Genomic DNA, 17997 nt, shown 5'->3' on the forward strand with positions numbered 1-17997 from the left:
TGTTACTTTGTTTCAGCGACTTTGATCACCAAAATAATTTTCCTCTGGATTGGAGCAGTTTGGACTGTGTCCATCAGTAGCTGATTGTGAGCACTTCTAGCAGTATTTATACTATTCACATGCCATGGGGCCTCATGTTTTAAAGTTCATGTTTTTGAACCTAAACACTCTGGCTATATCATCCCATTGTCCCATCCTCAAAATCTTCTGATCTTTACTAGGTGGTAGTGTAATTTTGCTTTAGTAAAATCTGAGTTGACTTGCCCAATCTGCTGGAATATGTCTTATTTTCTGTGAAAAATTTTTAAATGGGAGTGGAAGAGTGGATGTTCTGGCCATTCTGGCACATCAACTTGTTACCAAAAGTGAGAATTCCTTTGCTTCCACATCAGTCAGCCTTTGGCCTCTCTGCCTGTCGAGCATAACAAATGCTCTCAAATCATGTAGTAGCTCCAGTGAGGTGGCACCTGCCTGGCTGGGGGCTGGAGCTGACAGCACCAGTACAAACCAAGTGACATTAGTAGTGTCTTGCCTGCACAGTTGGTGATAGTGAAGATACAGACACTCTGCATCAGTGGTTTCCAAAATTCTGGTTTGACCTTGTTATTGTTGGTCTTAGTTCGTCTCTCATGATTCAAGTTGTGAATAAGCAGCTTCAGCTCTGTGGCTTTCTGGGAGGAAGAGGCTTCCATCAGAGGCAAAACAACATGCTCAAATTTATATCACCAAATCAGTTGTGTGTCTAACTGGATTAATAATAATAATAATGTTCTATGTAGGTTTAAGAGATGGAAAATTTTGTACAAGATGCTGTACAAAATTAAATCTTGCTTCTGATTTCATGCCTCTTGCTCTTGTCTCGAAGCTCCATTTTAAGGACTAAAAATGGTCATTGTTAGAAATAGCCTACGCTTTTTCAATGTCATGATACAGATGTTGAAAAACAACCAGTGCTGTTGCAAATCATTACTACTTATTACATTGCTATGAGTTACAAGCAGCTCCAGAAAAATGAAAAGGGTTAAGAGTTGAGATGAAGTACCTACTGACCTAAGTTGTTTTGTCCATTTGAGGTTATCCGCTATTAAAAATATTTTGGAACTTCTACATGTGTACCTTATAATTCTGTTAGATGACAAACAAAATGTAAAAAAACACGTTTTTCCCTTTCCACAGTCACATTGTTCCTGAAGTGCTGGCAGTGGTAAGAGCTTCCAGTCAGTAAACAAAGTAGGTGCCATTTAGGTGTAAAAGAAGGACAACAAGTAAAGTAACAAGGCGTCCAATTTTAGAGTTTCTTTCCTGCCTGTAAGTTAAAAATGAAACATTTTTATAGCGAATGAAACCAGTTATGAAACTAATAACAACAACAACAAAAAGTTGGATGATGCAGTGCTTTTCATGTCAAAGAGCAAAATGTAAAAATGTGTAGTACTTTGCAGGCCAGATAGGGTAAAGTGTAACACTTGAATCTGCTCAAAACCAGAAAAGCAATAATAATCTGGTAGGGCTTAAATTCTCAGAGCAGTGTTGGTAATTTAATGGTAGATTTTATTTCTTTAAAGTATTTCTAATGTTTTTCTCTATTCCATGATGTGACCTGATACAAATGAAGAAATTAACAATCTCACTGTACTGAGCAAACAGCAGGCTAATTGTTCACTTTTTATTGAGTGCACAGAGGAGGAGAGAATAGTTTGTGGTGAGATCAGAAATTTTTGATTTCCATGAATCTCTTAGTTACTCATTAGAAGGATGCTGTTATTAAAAAGAACGAGAACAACAACCTCCACAAGGATAAGTGCTTAAAAGAAGAAATCCTTCTTAGCAGTAAAAAGTGGAGAGAAATGGTGATATTTAAAATGTCTTGAGTTTGTGGGCATTTCCTAGATTACAGGAATGATCTTATAGGGCCTTTTGCCTCATCTGGTTCTTTATCCAGAGAAATGCCTGACAGAAGAATGCATTTTTAGTGAATTTAACGTCGAAATGATGCCACTTAAATTATTTATCCTTCGATTATACTGAAGATGTTTGTATTCATCATCTGTCCAGATGCACAAAGCATGACTTCACTTATGCTTAGATGAAGCCTTAGATGTGGGATGCTTTTAACTGATCTGAAAGTGAAACACTGGACATTTGGTAAACTAAATGCCCTTTGTCTGGTAGGTGGTTAGATGCAAGGAGCTGTTCAGCTGGAGCTGCAGCACAGCTGTGGTATCTGGCTTTGAAAATGAGGGCGAAGAAACAAGTTCCTCCTTTCATAATACAGCTACATAGAGATATTTTTATTTTTCTCTCTTTACTTCCTTTTTGTCATATGATATTTACAGCAAAAGAGTGTTAGTCAAAATGACAAGAGCTGTTGAAGAAAGATTTCTCCCAGCAATTGTTGAAGGAAATGCTTCATTTTTAGAAAAAATTACATAAAGCTTTCTGTCTTTTCACTTACTTAAACTTAGCATCCGAATTGAATTCAAGGTGAGTCTGGGAGGAAGCGTAATTATATCTGTCACCTTCCAGTTCTTTTGGTTTTCTTTTTCCTCTCTCAAACATGCTAACTCCCTATATTTTAATTTTAATTTTATTTTTAATGAAGGTTTGATGAACTGTGGGGGTTGGCCATTAATTTTAGGCCATTTTGTGAATGCTAACTACTTAAAAATAGTCATGGAGTCAACCTTGCTTCCTCTCAGGGTTTATCAGTTGGAAGCATCTTCTTTTTATCCCATGTGTAAGCAAAGACTTCTCTGGATTGACGATTTGATCTGTATAATGGAAAATCTAGGCAGGATATCCTTTCTCTGTTATTCCTTGGTGTAATGGCATCAGGTTGTGTCTTAAAATGGGGGAAGGGAAGAGGAGGCTCCTATTAGCAGACAGAGTGCTGTCAAGGGACTCTTAAACTGCGGGCTGGCTGAGGACCCCGTATTTGCTTTCCTTGCTGGACTATTTGTGCTTCAAGCTGCTCCTCTGCCATGCCAGTGGTGGCTTGTGCTGCTGTGCCCAGAAGCTTGCTTGTGTGCTGTTTGAGTGTTCTGTGTTTGGAAGTTGTTGTTGGATACCCAGGTCCGTGAGGGGCTTCTCTGTGGTTATTTTGAGCTCTAGCAGACCTCAATGAAATGCTTCATTGAGAAGGTACATCCAAGTGTTATCCTGCAGAAATGCAGTGCCTGGGCTTACCCTGCCAAGAAAAGAATGTTTCTGTTGTAATTCCATTATTAAAATGCCTATGAAATGGAGCGGTGCCTAACGTGCAATAGAGGTGCAGAGAGTGCTTGATGAACTGTGTGCATGGGGTAGCAAATATGCTCAGAATTATGTTGGAGCATTAACAAAATGTTGGAAAATTATTATGACCTGGCATTTCAGCATGCTTGTAACTATTCCATGTAATACTCATAGCTGGAGATTTTCCTTGGTGTTTGCAAGGCAGAGGACGTTACCAACCTCTCTGATTGTCGGAGAACCTTGGGTTTGGTCTTCCTGTGCTCAGGACCAGGAGTCTGTGTGAAAATGACACTGACTCTTTATGCCATCCACCCCCCCTTCCTTTGTACAGAAAACACAGTGTAGCTGTGGTACAAGAGATGAGTCCCTCTGAGTTGGTGCTTCTGTTGTTTGACTGTGGCCTCTGTGTGTTACGGTGTAACAGCAGAGGAGGAACCTGGGACGTGATTGTGGCCGTGCAAAATAATAATCAGCAGGTAAAACTAATGAAAAGAAATGCTTTAATTGCCTGTTTGGACTCTGGAATCTCTAATCCTCCAGTGTTTATGTCAAGCTATTGGTACAGTTTAAAGTACATGAATTTTTTACTGTTAATGAAGATATATATGGGAGCATTGCTTGGGCTTTTATGTGAGGAGTAAAGATCTTTCCTTCTTCACTGCAAAGTGCAAAAGTCCCTTAGCAAACTGATCTGTGACTTTCCATCACCATGGATTAACTGCAGTGTTTAAATGGACGCTTGCATTTCTTACAAGAATGTCTTCTAATTCTATGGGACGTACACCTATTTCTGATCTAAAAGCTCAGATAAATAAAAGTTTTTTAAAGAAAGACAAAATGATCTAAGAAACTTCTACTGCTCTTGCTTTTACACTGCTGGTAAATTAATTTTGTTGTATATAACAGCCTAATGGCTTAAACACAACATCTCAACATATGCAAGCATTTGTGCCTCTGTGCTCGTAATAGTCCCTAGTAAAAGTTGCACAGTTTTTAGCCCAATTCAACCTAGGATTTTGAGTAACATTTTAAGTCTGTGTAGGTAACGTGTTTTAAGTAGCTGTTGAAAAACCAAAGCAAGAGAAGTTTTTCAAATCTTAAGCCCACCCCTCATGTATTAAATCATTTGAAATCTTACAATTGCTGTTATTTTCAGTCCATTGTGTCTGCTTCCTGTTGGTCAAAGGTTATGAGGATAGGGTGGTGTAGAGTGAGGTGGGAAGCTGGCAGGAAAAAGAAAGCTTTGCTTATTTTGGGGTGGACAAAACTACAGAAATGGCCACGACATTGCTTACATTTTCTGAAGAGTTAAAGAGGTAAACTAGTCAAAAACTGTGTTCTTGGTGTTGTTTATTTTCTGCTTTGTAACTTAGGTATGGGGAGAATGAATTGGACTGAGGGGGCTTTCTTAAAGAATGTTATCTTTGTGCTTGAATTTTTTTTTTTTTTTTGTTCAAAAAGAGCTTTCGTTTTGATTTACAAGTTAACTTGGTGAATGCTGTTGCTGAAGCAGGAGCCTGAACCTCTCTACCTGATTGCCTCATATCTACTAGCTCTAAAAAAGAAAAACAAGAGAAAGGTGTTGTGCCACGGAGTACAAACAGAAGCTCTGGTGTATTGCTTCAGTACATTGTGGGTGTGTGTTAGGTGTGTAACACAGCCCTCTAAAAATACAGTTTATCTTAATATTTGTACTGTTACTGAAGAGCTGTCTGTGATTCCTTGTCAGTCCACATGTCTGTGAATTGGTTGTGGTGGTTACATTCTGCAAAGCTGTTCATCCTAATAATGTATGGCACGAGGGTACTGTCACAGTCCAGGAAGCAGTAGAAAACATTTTATGTGAGCTCATGAGAGCTAGAGGAGTGTTTTGTAAGCTAATCCAAGTAATTATATTGAAGCATCTTAATATTCAATGGTATGTAGTTGAATTAGCTATTGGTATGTGAGGTTGCTGGTTCTTGAATTTCTTAACTATTTTGTTACTGCCAGTGAGTTATTTGTATCTAAAAGTATTGTTTGCATTGTTGGAAAAACAGTATTTTTGCTACAATAGGAACTCAGGGTTAAGGAGCATAGTGAAAGGAATCTATATATCATAATGTCTTGAAAAAAATTTGGACTTTATGCTTGTTTACTTTGAAATTAATTTTTCTCTGGAGTTCTTCAGGTCAGTTCTGCTCAGAAAAAAACTGCTGGAGCCTAATTGGTAAATATTTTTAGCCGTGTCGAGTGAGAATGTATTTATCAGACAGAATACTGATTTTTATTTTATCTTAGCTTTTACTTTTCTTAGCAACTCTGTCTGCCATCTCTGCATATGTACATTTCAGATCTGGTGATTTGCAATGGGAAAGTTTATAGTTTTAGTGTTAAAATGTAAATCGCCATTCCTAATTCTTCCCATTTCTTACAGACGGGAAAAATTGCACGTTCCTTATATACGAACAGGGAATTCCTTGCAATGCCTCACAGTATATAAAAACTACTGTGCCAAAGCTGTGAAGCTTTGGCAGAACAATAGGTTTCCTTTAGCTTTCCCCTCACTGTGTCTGAGGAAAGGGGCTTGAGTGAGTGTCAGTCCTTTGGTTGCTGTAGCAGTGGCTGACTCATTTGCAAGAGATGCTTAGGTCTGCACATACTTGATTTGCAAAGATGTTAGTGGCTGTACCTCCTTGCTCTCATGAGGAATGGGTAAGGATGGAGTGTCAACATGTCCTAAGTTTAATTTGTAGGCACTATTTAAAACATAGTCTGAATTTCCATTGGAGACTGTGAGTTAATGGATGGCCAGGAGCTTCTTTAATGCAACTGGTAGGTTAAACCAGATTAGTTACTTGGGAGACAAATTGTAGAAATTATGGGATATCTTTGTACCATCATCCTTAATTCATTGCTAAATCCCTCTTAATTCATCATTCCCTATTGAAGCTGGAGAAACTGATGCTTCTGTAGCTCAAATCCCCTTTCTTTTGTAGGGTGTACAAAGTGCAGGACTTCAGTTTATGAATATTTTGTTGAAGAAATGATACACAGAACGCTTGGCCTCTTGCCATCTGTAGAAAACTCTTGTATTGTTTGCAGATGAGCATGCTTGAGTGATCCAAACATGAAGCAGTGACACAAGCATGTGTTGTATGGTCAATGCAACTGCAGTGTCCCAGGATCTAAACCCATGTTAGAAATGCCATGTTTTTACAAAATTCTAGTCTCTCATCTTTCTTTTCCTTGTGTATAAGTCTTTCACAGATGATGAAGATAGATATCTACACAGGAGAGTAAGAAGGAAAAAAGATAAAACTCAGTTTGTACAAAAGATTACAGGAAGCACTGGGCTTGTGATCTGGAGGAATGGGAATTTTTCCCTAACATGTTACAAACACTGCTTCAAAACTCCTGTCCTCCTAGGAAATGGGGAATGAATGGATAAAAACACATGGTGAAATAGTTAATCCCCAGCCATTAGAAGGCAAGCAGCTGTTGGTATCAGTAGAGTGTAGGCTTGACTTCTCAGCTTTGAATTTTTCACGTCTTTATAAATGCTGATTTTTTATTCTGGGTGTTCATTCATGCAACCTACACCCATGAGCTCAGTTGGAATCCAAGTCAAATGGCATGGCTGGTGTTTTCTCTGCCTTGTCTTGTTAAGGGGGTCCTGTGAGCACGGTGGCAATCCTTGTGATAAGCAATGTGCAGAGAGTTCTAAAAGCAGGGCAGAGCAAACCCCAAATTATTTGCTTTCTTAAATTAAGAGCTGTGGGGAGAAGTGAATTCTAATTAAAAGCTGATAAAAAGACTGAAGCAACTTAAAAGAAAAAAAACTCAACAAAAAAAAACCTTTGGTGAATACACAAAACCATCATTTCTTAAATAAATCCATGTGATGCAAAGCCAGATTGTCATTTGTTTGGGTGATCACAAGCACTGACAAAGAGGCTGATCTTTAGGAGGAATCTGGAGGAAGGCAATGTCTTGTCCTTGCTTATTTGTTCAGAAAGCCTTCAAAAGAAAGAGAGATGGCAGAGAGAAGGAAAAATCACCCAAATCTGGTATCAATGGTAAAGCAAAAAGCAATGGGGGGAGACTTGCAAGAGGGAGAGGGTCAAATAAGAAAACACAGACCTTACTAAATAGAAAAAGCATCAAAATAGGAAAAGAGTACAATACAGCAAGTCAATAAATGGAGAACTTGAAAATAGAAGATGATGTAATCAGAATGAGAGAAGGGAGATTCCTCTGGCAGCATTATTTCAAATAGGATGGATATGGGAAAGACTATAGAGGGGGATGATCAGAGTATGCTCATGGTCAGAGAGGAAATACCCAAATTTTAGAAATATTCTGGGAAACAGGGCAGCAAGTGAAAGACCACGTAGATGTGTGAGTAAGGGACCTGCAGGAGCTGTATTTCTCCTTGTGCCAAGGCAGACCCTATGTTGTGAGTATTGTGTCTGCATTGCTGACAAAGGAGCGAGATGGAGTGGTGAAAGGAGATGGCAAAGCTCATGTCAGTGGTGGGGGACACGTTCCCAGCAAGTTCCTGGGAGTTATGTCTTGGGTACACAGGATGGGTGGTGGAGGAGAAGTGAAAAGGTGGCTTTGCAAGAGATCAGAACCACTGGAGCTATTTACAGGCATTTCAGTTGGATTAGAGAATGTAGGAATAGAGAGAGAGGATCTGGTCACTGGTCCTGGCTTGGAGACAGTGAAATGGGGGCTCAGGTTCTGGCGCTGCTGCAGGGCTCCTGCTTCATTGCTCTGTGCAGCTGTGAGTAGGTTCTTCTTTGGTGAAGAGATGATTCTCCCCTTTGGTGACAATTCCCAGGTGTGCAGGAGTAAGTTTGTGCTTGCCATTGGAAAACTTCTGGCATGTTGCAGAAAAGTATTTACTGAAACCACTTGTAATAAAGATCAGTTTAATGTGAATTAGATGATACAGACCTGGCTGCACTATTGCACATTGGGAATAGGAATAAGTATGTAGAAAAAAAAAGATGTAAAAGGCAAGAAAAAATTAAGAATTCCTATGCAAAATCAAGAGAAAAATGAAGATATTCAGTTAGTTTCAGATTCACAAAATAAAGCAGCAGTTCATGCTACGCTGTCTGCATTTTATTTTGTACTTTTTTTTGAGCTTTATTAATGCTGGGAGACTAATTCACATGCTGAAACATTGGTTATGAAACAGCTCACAGTAAATGTGTGTGGAGGTATTATTCTGCAGTACAGAACAGTGTTTTGTTTGTTTAACAAGCTAAAGTTGGAATTGACAGCACAAGACTAGAAAATGGTGACAATAGTTTGAAAACAGGAAATTTTGGCCTTGTGTGTATTCGGAACAGATGATCAGGATGATGGCCAGGAGAGTGGAAACTTCCACTGAGACTGTTTTTTCCTTATTTTGCTCAGTGAGAAAAGATGGTGCTTCCTGGAAAACAAGTCTTAAGTATTTAAAGAAAGTCATAACATATTCACTATTTCCCTCATATCCCATTTGTTTGTTTCCCAGCAATCTGTTTACACTTCTTAGTATCTGGTACTACTTCGAGTAGAATATTTGCACTATTGTCAAATCATGGAATTGTAGATTCTGCTGTATAGAATTAGGACACTAAATATGCATTGGGTTTTTGGGGTTTTTTTTTGTTCTTGGTTTAATTGTTCTGTCTTAGATTTCAAAAGATAATGGACATCATTTTTAGGGAAGCAGATAAGAGGATGTCTGTTGCCAGTTGGTGTTACGACAAGGGTTTCAGAAATAACTAGTAAATACATACTCTTCAGTTCCTGATGCTCATGATATGGCCTTTCAAAAAGAAACCAGATTAAAAAACCCCACAAAACCAACGAACCTAAAAGATTTAAAAAGAATTACGGAAAATGCTTTCCTTAAAACACCCCAAAATAAGAAATCTATATAGAAATCCATATGGAAATCTGCTAGTGTTAATTTCTTAGGGAAAACAGTTGATATTTTGCATTTTCACCATGTTGGAGTTAGTTCTGCAAGCTGGAAGAGCAGCAAGTGGAAAAATTCAAGTCCTGTACTTGAAGTATTGTTACCTAACGTGACCTCTTTGTGCTGCTTCCCAGCAGTCCTCCCAGGTATGTGCCCTGTGGGATGCAACTCATCAGTTATAGCTGTCATTGGTCTGGGCTGGCCACAAACAGGATTTAAAAAGGAGCACAGTGTGAAAGAACACTCTTATTTTTGTTTCATTTGAGCTTCTACTGGGATGCAGAGCACAGGTCTAATCCACAAGTCAGTGAAGCTGTGCCAGAGGTGTATTTGTCTTCTGTGATGGCTGGAATACCTGCATACTGGAAATGTGGAGGCAAAAAGGAGCAGAAATACTCAGCTGCTGTTTGGGATCCTTTTTCTGGTTGTTTGTCAGAGACATGTTACCAGTTTCACTATTATTTAACCTTTGCCCTGAGAAGTAAGTAGAAAGAGAGGAATAGATTAAATAGATGGGAGCAAAAAGCAAAAGAAAATTAAAGCTTGATCCCAGCAGACAATTGAAAAGTGCTCAATAGTAGCCACAGGACTAAAATGTCCATAAGACCATTAGAAAGTCACCTCAGGCTGTGTCTTTTGCTATTTTGAATCTCTCTGGTTCATGTTCTGCCTGCTGTCTTCTGTTTACTTCCTAAGTTCTTTTGGAGTAAGGAAATGTCTTGCTGTGCATTTATGAAACACCAGGTACTTTTTGAAGCCTTCCTTGTGCCCCTGGGCAAGTAATTTCTTTCTGCCAGGTCTTAGTTGATGTCTCTGAGAAAGAAGGATGCCAAATAGTGCCCTTTCAAAGAACTCTGTGAGTGCAGAGATGAAAACCTAAGCACAAACATCCACACACTTGGGAGATGAGAAGGAAGACCGGAGATTTGTAATTTTATTCTTGGGTTTCCTGGTCATATATAGGGAGATATTTATTAGCAGTGTTACTGGGGTGGAGTGTAAGGAGCTGTCTTTGACTTAGGCAGTTCTCAGAAGTTTTGATGGGTTTTTTTGACTGGATGCTACCCAGAAGAAAAATGGCAGCAAATGTGCTAGAAGAGGAAAATCAGTTTTAAGCAGCCTTAGAATGGTGGGTAATAACAGTAGGAAACTACAGAAGGATAATTGATCAGTTTAGCAGTAAGCAGTCACTTGGCCATGTGAGAGCTAAATCTGTAAAAAATGGACCACAAAAAGCTGTCTTTGATTTAACATCTCTAAGCTTTTATTTTAACATGTCATGTAATCGTTTTGGCCTCTTGAGAAACTGCTTAAGGGGATCTAAATGGAAGGTTAAGTCCTTTGAAAAATCTAAATTATCTGCTCTTTCCTGCCCCTTCCTCCTCCCTTTCCCTTTCCATTTACGTGTGCATTCCTATTTCCTACATCTTTGAACTACAGGCAGCAGCTGAATGAAGTACATCTTGAGTGTGTATGAGGAGAGAGGAGGGGAAAATAATCCATAAATGTAAAGATTAAGGGAAGCATAGCTACAACTTGTTCAACAGGTACACCTCTTGCAAGTAGAATATATTGTAAATTCTGTGTACTGCACACAGTAGTATGGAGTAGTTAAAAAAAAAAGCCAAAAACCAACTAAACCCTAACACTGCTGCATGCTGCTTTCTATCAACTTCTTAGCTCTACATTCACATTGAAATCAGCAGTTTGCATATACCTTAGTAAAAAAAAAAAAAATCAACCCAAATCGTTGATATGTCTTGGTTTTACTTTGTAACCTACTCAAAATGCTGTGTAAAAAATACAGAATTCCACTGTTGCCTTGCTCATTTGATGCTCTGTGGGTGAGCAGCTTGTCACATTTCAGCCTCTCTCAAAAGCAAGTAAACAAACTGGTTTCTGTAGTTAGGATGGTGCCATGAAGCCACGGTCTCGTGACAGGAGCAGGACAATGTTTGGCCGGCATGGTGGGGTCCTGTGTTAGGCCAGCTGATGTGCTCTGCAGCCCAGAAGGGAAAACAAGCTGAGAGGCACACAGGGCCTTGCTTAGACTGAAGGAAAAGCAGCAAACCTTGTTCAACTCTGTTTTGTAATAATTTACAAAGCCTACGCAGGCTTTTGGTGAACTTGATAACCGTGATTTTTGCCTTACAACACTTACAACAGGAGCCATTTTTCTTCTGAATTAGGTATTTGCTTTAGTGACTGTTTTATTTAGTGACTAAATTTTATTTATAAAATATATTACTAAACCATATTTATATTAATAAGATATTTTATATATTTGAGTGAATCTTTCATTTAAAAAATATTTGCTCAAATTTCTTTCCAGAATTAAATAACTACAAAATACTTAAATCATATTCTGGGTATTTTTTCGACTTGTCAAATTTAAAGCAGTTGACTTCTGGCACAGAAAACCAGTGTTTGATAATGTATGGCTGGTAATAACCTAAGTTATGTGACAGCTAAATAATTGGTACCTTTAATTTTCCTGTGATGTAAATTGGTTGCATCTTTTTGAGTGATTATGAGAAATAGTTTGTAGCATGCACTTCTGTAAAAGAAAACAAAAAATTTTCGAACAAAAATGCCCAAATGGGTAAAAAAAAAGATAAAACTTGCATAAGTACATATTTGCACATGTGCACTCTCACTTTTGGAGATTGCTCTTTGGAAAGCTGTTAATGTAAAAGCTCTTCCTTCCACATATAACACAAATAGCACAATATTCTGTACTTCAGTGGGGCAGTGCACAGCTTTCTTTGCAGCGACAAATAATGAAATGTTAAAAATAGATCAAGCTTTAAGAATCCCAGATATTTTCAAATAACAAAGGGTGATTTATGTGAGCTCATTTTGCACTTGGACAAAGTATAGAGGCGCTTTTGTACTATGATTAGCAAGGGCGCTGATGTCAATTTGCTTGTCTAGCTTTAAGCTTTATTCTGCTGCTAAATTGTGCTTTGTACTGTAGTCCAGACAACCTTTGCATCTGCCTTATGAGTGTGTAGTTTATGGAATTGCTTTTGGTTTTGAATATAATCTGTGCCAGTTTCAGAGTGTGACTCACTATAGGACCGAAATAAATGTTCGCATGTGCACTATGTGAAAACCCTTCAAAAATAGTAGCAGGTGCCAGCAGTCTAAAGTCAATATTTTAAATATTTAAGACTTGCTGTTTTGTAGCCTGAAGGGCTGAAAGGAAATTCTTTTTAATTCAGTGTTTTTTCTCAGTTTTAGAGTCCTATTTACCCATTAATACTCAAAAGAAATTGTCATGATTTCTAAGAACCTCTCATTCCCTAACACAGTACTAGAAATAAATTTTTAGAAGAGGCACACCTGGTTGATGCAGAGATGATAGAGGTTTTTTTGCCTGGCATTTTGTTGTTGCACAAACTGTGAGACAAACTGTGAGACATCATGCTTCTCAATTGCTCTTGTTCCTCTCCTATCTCTAATCTCTTTCCTCTTGATTTCTGCTTTGAAAATTTCATCTGAGTGACTGAAGGCTGAAGTTAAAGATAAAGCTTGTTTCTGAAGCAGTTTGTAGCAGTTATCTGTGATCAGCCTTGCCTGGAGAGAGGCTCATCTGCTGAAGTTTTGTGTTATCCCAGCATCTAAGTTGTCACTTGGTTTGGAAGCAGGAAACAAAACTCTGCTCATGTTTTTGGGGCGATGTTAAATGCTGTTTATCTAGCTGTGCTGCTAGGATCTACTCACATTTGAAATCTAAATTGAAGGGGTTTAATCTATTACATCTTCTACGTTTTAACTGTTCACCAGTTAAATTTACTGCTACTATGGAAATAGTTGCTTGAGACTTTGACTTGATTCACACCATTCATCATTTAAAAACAGATGCTGTTATTCAGAACTGCAGTAAATACAATTGTTTTGTAAAGTATAGACATTATCTTAAAATCAAAAAACTTTCAGAGCTTTGCTAGTTGGAGAATGGATCACAAGCCTTAAATATGCTGTCTGTCCTTCTTCCCTTTCTCCTGTTTTCTGTATTATCTTTTCATAATAGCTTCTGTAGCTTGATACCCCAACCAGGCATGCACAGTGGGGGTTTTATGAGTCTCTGGGGTGTCACCCTGTTCTTCTAAGTTCTTCTAAGCCTTCTGATGTTTACATTTTTGTAATGGAGTTTCTCACGCACTTCTATGTAAATAATGATTGTTTTTGCATTCCTTTCTGGAGGAGGAGAAATTTGATAAACTGTTGGTTTGACCAGTGTCATTGGAGAAGTGGCAATTTCATCCTCCAATCCAGAGTCATTTTAAAAATTCCAAATATATCAAAATCAAGAAATAAACGTTCTTCTTTTTACTTTGGAAGTTTCAGCATGCATGTCGTTCATTTTGTGTCCTATTGCAACACTGGGGCAAAACTGACAGCACTTGTTCAGAGTGGGGAGACAGCAGTGCAGCACTTGCTCCTTGGCCATTATGTCCCCCTTCCGCTAGTTTGTTTGCAGGTAGCACCTACAAAATGAAATCAATGCACTCTTGTGCCTCACAAAAATGGCTCTGAATCTTTCCCTAATACACAGCAAGAAACTCTTGTTTTCAGAGCTGCTTGTCCCAGTGTTTAAAGGACATCAGACATCTTGACCCCTTCCCGGACCATCCTTGCTGATTCCGTTCCTTTCCTTGGTTAGCACACAGCCAGGGATGGCCAAAAGGAAAATTCCCTCACCCTCACCCGTCTTATTTATGCATTTATTCTGCTGGGTTTTTGGGTTTTTTGGGTTGTTTGTTTTTTTTTTTTTTTTTAATCTTTCAAAGGACTTGCTGACAACCTTGTTTGAATATCCTAAGGAAGTTTAAAGTAGGGTGACTTGGGGCATGATGTGAGTCAGTGGTGTAATGCACAGTGTCTTGGCTACTGCACTGATTTACCTTGGTCTCCAGCTTTGCTGAAAAGTATAAGAGAAAGTGGATGACACAGGGGTGGCTCCCCACTGTGTCTGGGCTCTGCTTTCAAGTTTCCCAGTGTGAAAGACGTGCAGCTCTCCTCGTGAGCAATGGCAGTGTGTCTGGTTTCTTCTGCTGTGCCCGTTATCCTGGCACTGGGGTATATAAAAAGAAGCTGCTGTCATAGTATTGCTGGTAGAGCTGAGGAACAAAAGTGCAGCCAAGTAGGGCAATAAAGATGCTGTTGGAAGCAGCAGGACAGCTGTATGCTGAGCTTGGTTGTGTGGTTTCAGTTAAGGTCTTTGATGAGGATTATGGCAGGTGATGGAGGCCCATGGGATGGAAGGCAGCTAAGGATTGTTAGAGAATACGACATTTTGCATTTGCTTCCCTCCTAGACCAGCTTCTTTCTGCAGCATCAGGAGGGCTGGTATAATAGGCATAGTGTCAGACTATCAAATTAATTTGTTCTGTATCTTTCCAAAAAACCGCATTTATCTGGTAAAACTACATTTGGTCATTCTCTCCATCCCCATCTCTCTAACAGTTTCAAAAAATAATAATGTTGCTCTTTCTCTGTAAGTACTACTGTAGAAATATTATGGGGTTCTAAATGCAGAGTTCCCCTGGAATTGAGGTGCATGTACAGTGTGAGTATTGTCTGTTCCTTAAATGCAGGTCATATCATTGATTATCAGTGAAAAATTCAGTTAAAATGCATCAGCCTTGGAAACAAACCATGGAACACTTAAAGATGTATTCTATTTTGTCTTTCTCATGCCTGTGACAGCTTCCTTCAGAAGCCCTTTTTGTGTGTTTCTTTGCCCCTCTCCTGATCCCCACCTCACTTTTTTCTTTAGTGTATTCATGCTTTCTCATTCTGTAAACAGTGGTTTAATTTATATGTCCACTTGTTACAAACAAAGTCAAGATATAAAATTTAAAATACCAATTCACTAATCCTTAAGTCCACTGCTGTAACAATACCTCAATAGTGTTAAATGTGGGTATTTGATGTGTAATCTCTTAGTATAATAATTGAACTATTTATTACTACTTGGTTCAACCCAGGTTGGAACCCCACATAAAAGGTCTTCAAGTGTGATTCTTCCTTCTAATTTTTCTTCCTTTCTCTCTCCCCAATTTTCAGGCATGGAAGAGAAGGTGGTTTGTGCTTCGGAGTGGCCGCTTAACGGGGGATCCAGATGTATTGGAATACTACAAAAATGACCATGCCAAGAAGCCTATCCGTATTATTGACCTTAATTTGTGTCAACAAGTGGATGCTGGATTAACATTCAACAAAAAGGAGTTTGAGAACAGCTATATTTTTGATATCAACACTATAGATCGAGTTTTCTACTTGGTAGCAGACAGCGAGGAGGAGATGAATAAGTGGGTTCGATGTATCTGTGATATCTGTGGGTTCAACCCTACAGATGAGGGTAAGTTCTGTTGCTTTTTCTGAGAAAGTGCAGTGCCTATGTGTGAAGAACATTCCAGAGATCAGATGACTGTCTTTAGCTGGCATGTGTTTTAAAACTTGTGTGTGTTGGCATTGAAACTTCCTTGTTGTCCTCAAAACAAGTATGCAGAACAGAGGGAGACGCTCAGAATTTGTTAGAAATTAAGTATGCCGTAGAATTTGGATGACGCTCTTCTGTGTGATGTTAGTTCTTGGAAGTACAGGAAAAATCTCAAGTAAAATCATGTGTGGCAGTAGATCTTCATAATCATCAAAGGAGTCCCATTTGGTATAAAAACATATGGTTATACAAGCAGGAATGAGTGCAAAATGTCAGGTTTCTAATATTATCATTTCCCCATCTGCTTTGAAACTTGGGGGAAAAGAAGTCCACCCCCATCAGCTAAAACAAACAAAAAATAACCTGTAGTTTTGCACTGTCCAACTCAAATCCTACCAAAATAGATACTGTGTGAAGGCAGCTTGTAGGAAACACGATGGTGTGTTTAATTCCTTGCAAATACCTCGTGGCCATTGCTTGTCCTGAATCCGTTCTTTTTTATTTACTTATTATTCCTGCATTCCTTTTGGAGATTAGTGGGTTACAGGACTTGCTGTAGATCTGTGCACAAGTTCCAAGAAAACATTAAATAGGAGTGGTAAGAGGGTTATGCATAAGGCCTAAGAGGGTTATCCATAAGGCCTGACTGAAGGGGCTAGAATTAAATCCCTGCTTTTTGTAGGATTGTGGATTGAGGGAGGTGAGGGAGAAAAAGGGGCTTGCATCACTTTGCTCCAGCCAAATCTTTAAAAGTGACTGGAAAATACTGTTGTGTTATGAAGAAGGGGCCCTTTTCTTTCTCCTTATTGCAGTTTTGAACTACAACTTTGTCATGAAAACCTCATCCATGAATTGCCAGTCTAATAGCAAATTCAGGGAAGGTTGCTTCTTTTGACAGTTCCAGTGGGTGTTTGTGGCACCCTGAGCGCACACAGGACCTGCAGCACGTCTCAGAGAGCAGCTGCCATGGCATTCAGTGCTTAGCCTGCCAGGCATCCCTGTGTTCCAGAGAGGCGTGGGCAGGGGGCAATGCACCAGTGCAGCTCTGGGCAGGAGTCCTCGCTTCTGGGGACAAACTGGAAATCTTGGATCTAAGGAGGAAACATGTTTGCCATTGCATGGAACAGAGAGGTGGGGTCCCCTCAAAACCATCAGACCTTTCCTCTGAGAGCTGGTGTGTTGTTAGCCCTTAGTTTCTGTCATTGAACTGAAGATGAAACCTGCTATGGATGTGGGGAGATGTAACTATGCCCTCATAAACTGAGTTTTTGTTTCAGTCAATTGTATCGATAACTTCTCCCCATTGTACTCTCATTGCATGTTTAATTTTTGGCATTTTTTCTTTGGCTGAATGTTTTGGTTTGAAAAGACAGGTGGCTACTACAGTGAATTATTCCAACACCTTTACTTCACACAACTGAGAGTTGACAGCACTGTCTGTTTTATTGGTTTAGTGATGCCTTGCAGTGCATTGAGCAAGAATTTAAAAAATGGAAAATCAGTTGCTGAGTGTTTATTGCCAAGTTCTTATTTTACCAAGATAAATCTTCCTGACAGTGGAAGAGCAGGTCGTAAATGTACTTTAAAAATCTGTGTTCACCTGCAGCTTATTTTGGGAAGTTAAAGAACAGGTGAAATTCAGATAGTAAAAACAATTATTATTTTAGTCTGGAGCTAAACAAAAGGAGTGTGTAGCATAACAAGTCTTTCTGTTACCTGTGGAAGCAGAAGATAGTTTTCTTTGAAGCTGGAAAGAATGTCTCTTGCCAGACTGATTAAGGGTTGTGTTGTGAGAGTCCTGTCACTGGCATCCATTGCTCAATTAAGAACTAGGAGCACCACTGCCCTGTTGTTCCTTCTGGGCTTCATTTGGAAATCCAGGAACATTGCCCTCTTGGATTTATAAAGAAAAAATGTGCAAGACAGCAGTGGCTAGTGCTATTAGAAAACAATTAGGGAGTTGATGTTTTGGTGGTGGGACGAATGAGGGAGAAAGAGTTGCTCATAACTGTCCAGGGACATGCCAGAAGGATGGGTGATTGATGACCTGCAGTGCAGTGAAAAGTAACAAAAGGACTGAGTTAAGCACTAGGAGAGAAACTCTCCAGAGCAGGGTCATGAGTCTGTTGTCACAGAAGTGAGGCAGTAGGTTTAGAAGGAGTAGTGGCAGAAAGGCATCTGTTTTTTGAAGGCTTTATTGGTTGCTTACTTTGAGTAAAAAAAGTTGGGGGGATAATGGCCACTCAGACATAGAATATAATTTTTTTTTTTTAAGAATGGAATAACTGAGAGGAAGGTGATGATAGACTGTGAAGAATGATGGTAGAGCTTTCTAGCAAAATTGCATAGGAAT

The 17997-nt window shown here is 39.1% G+C and overlaps 1 protein-coding gene across 8 annotated transcripts in view; it reads left to right on the top strand.

The window, feature by feature from the left end:
* The window catches only part of GAB1 (GRB2 associated binding protein 1), a 91997-nt gene that overhangs the window by 39413 nt on the left and 34587 nt on the right, over nt 1–17997 (top strand). For all 8 annotated transcript variants that reach the window (XM_071452341.1, XM_071452342.1, XM_071452343.1 and 5 more), the window contains exon 2: nt 15269–15563. In XM_071452341.1, coding sequence (XP_071308442.1) covers nt 15269–15563 — 295 coding nt within the window. The remainder of the gene's footprint in view (nt 1–15268; nt 15564–17997) is intronic.

The sequence above is a fragment of the Agelaius tricolor genome, unplaced genomic scaffold (assembly GCF_023055355.1).
Source record: "Agelaius tricolor isolate 1412-34295 unplaced genomic scaffold, bAgeTri1.0.p SCAF_34, whole genome shotgun sequence".
NCBI lineage: Eukaryota > Metazoa > Chordata > Aves > Passeriformes > Icteridae > Agelaius > Agelaius tricolor.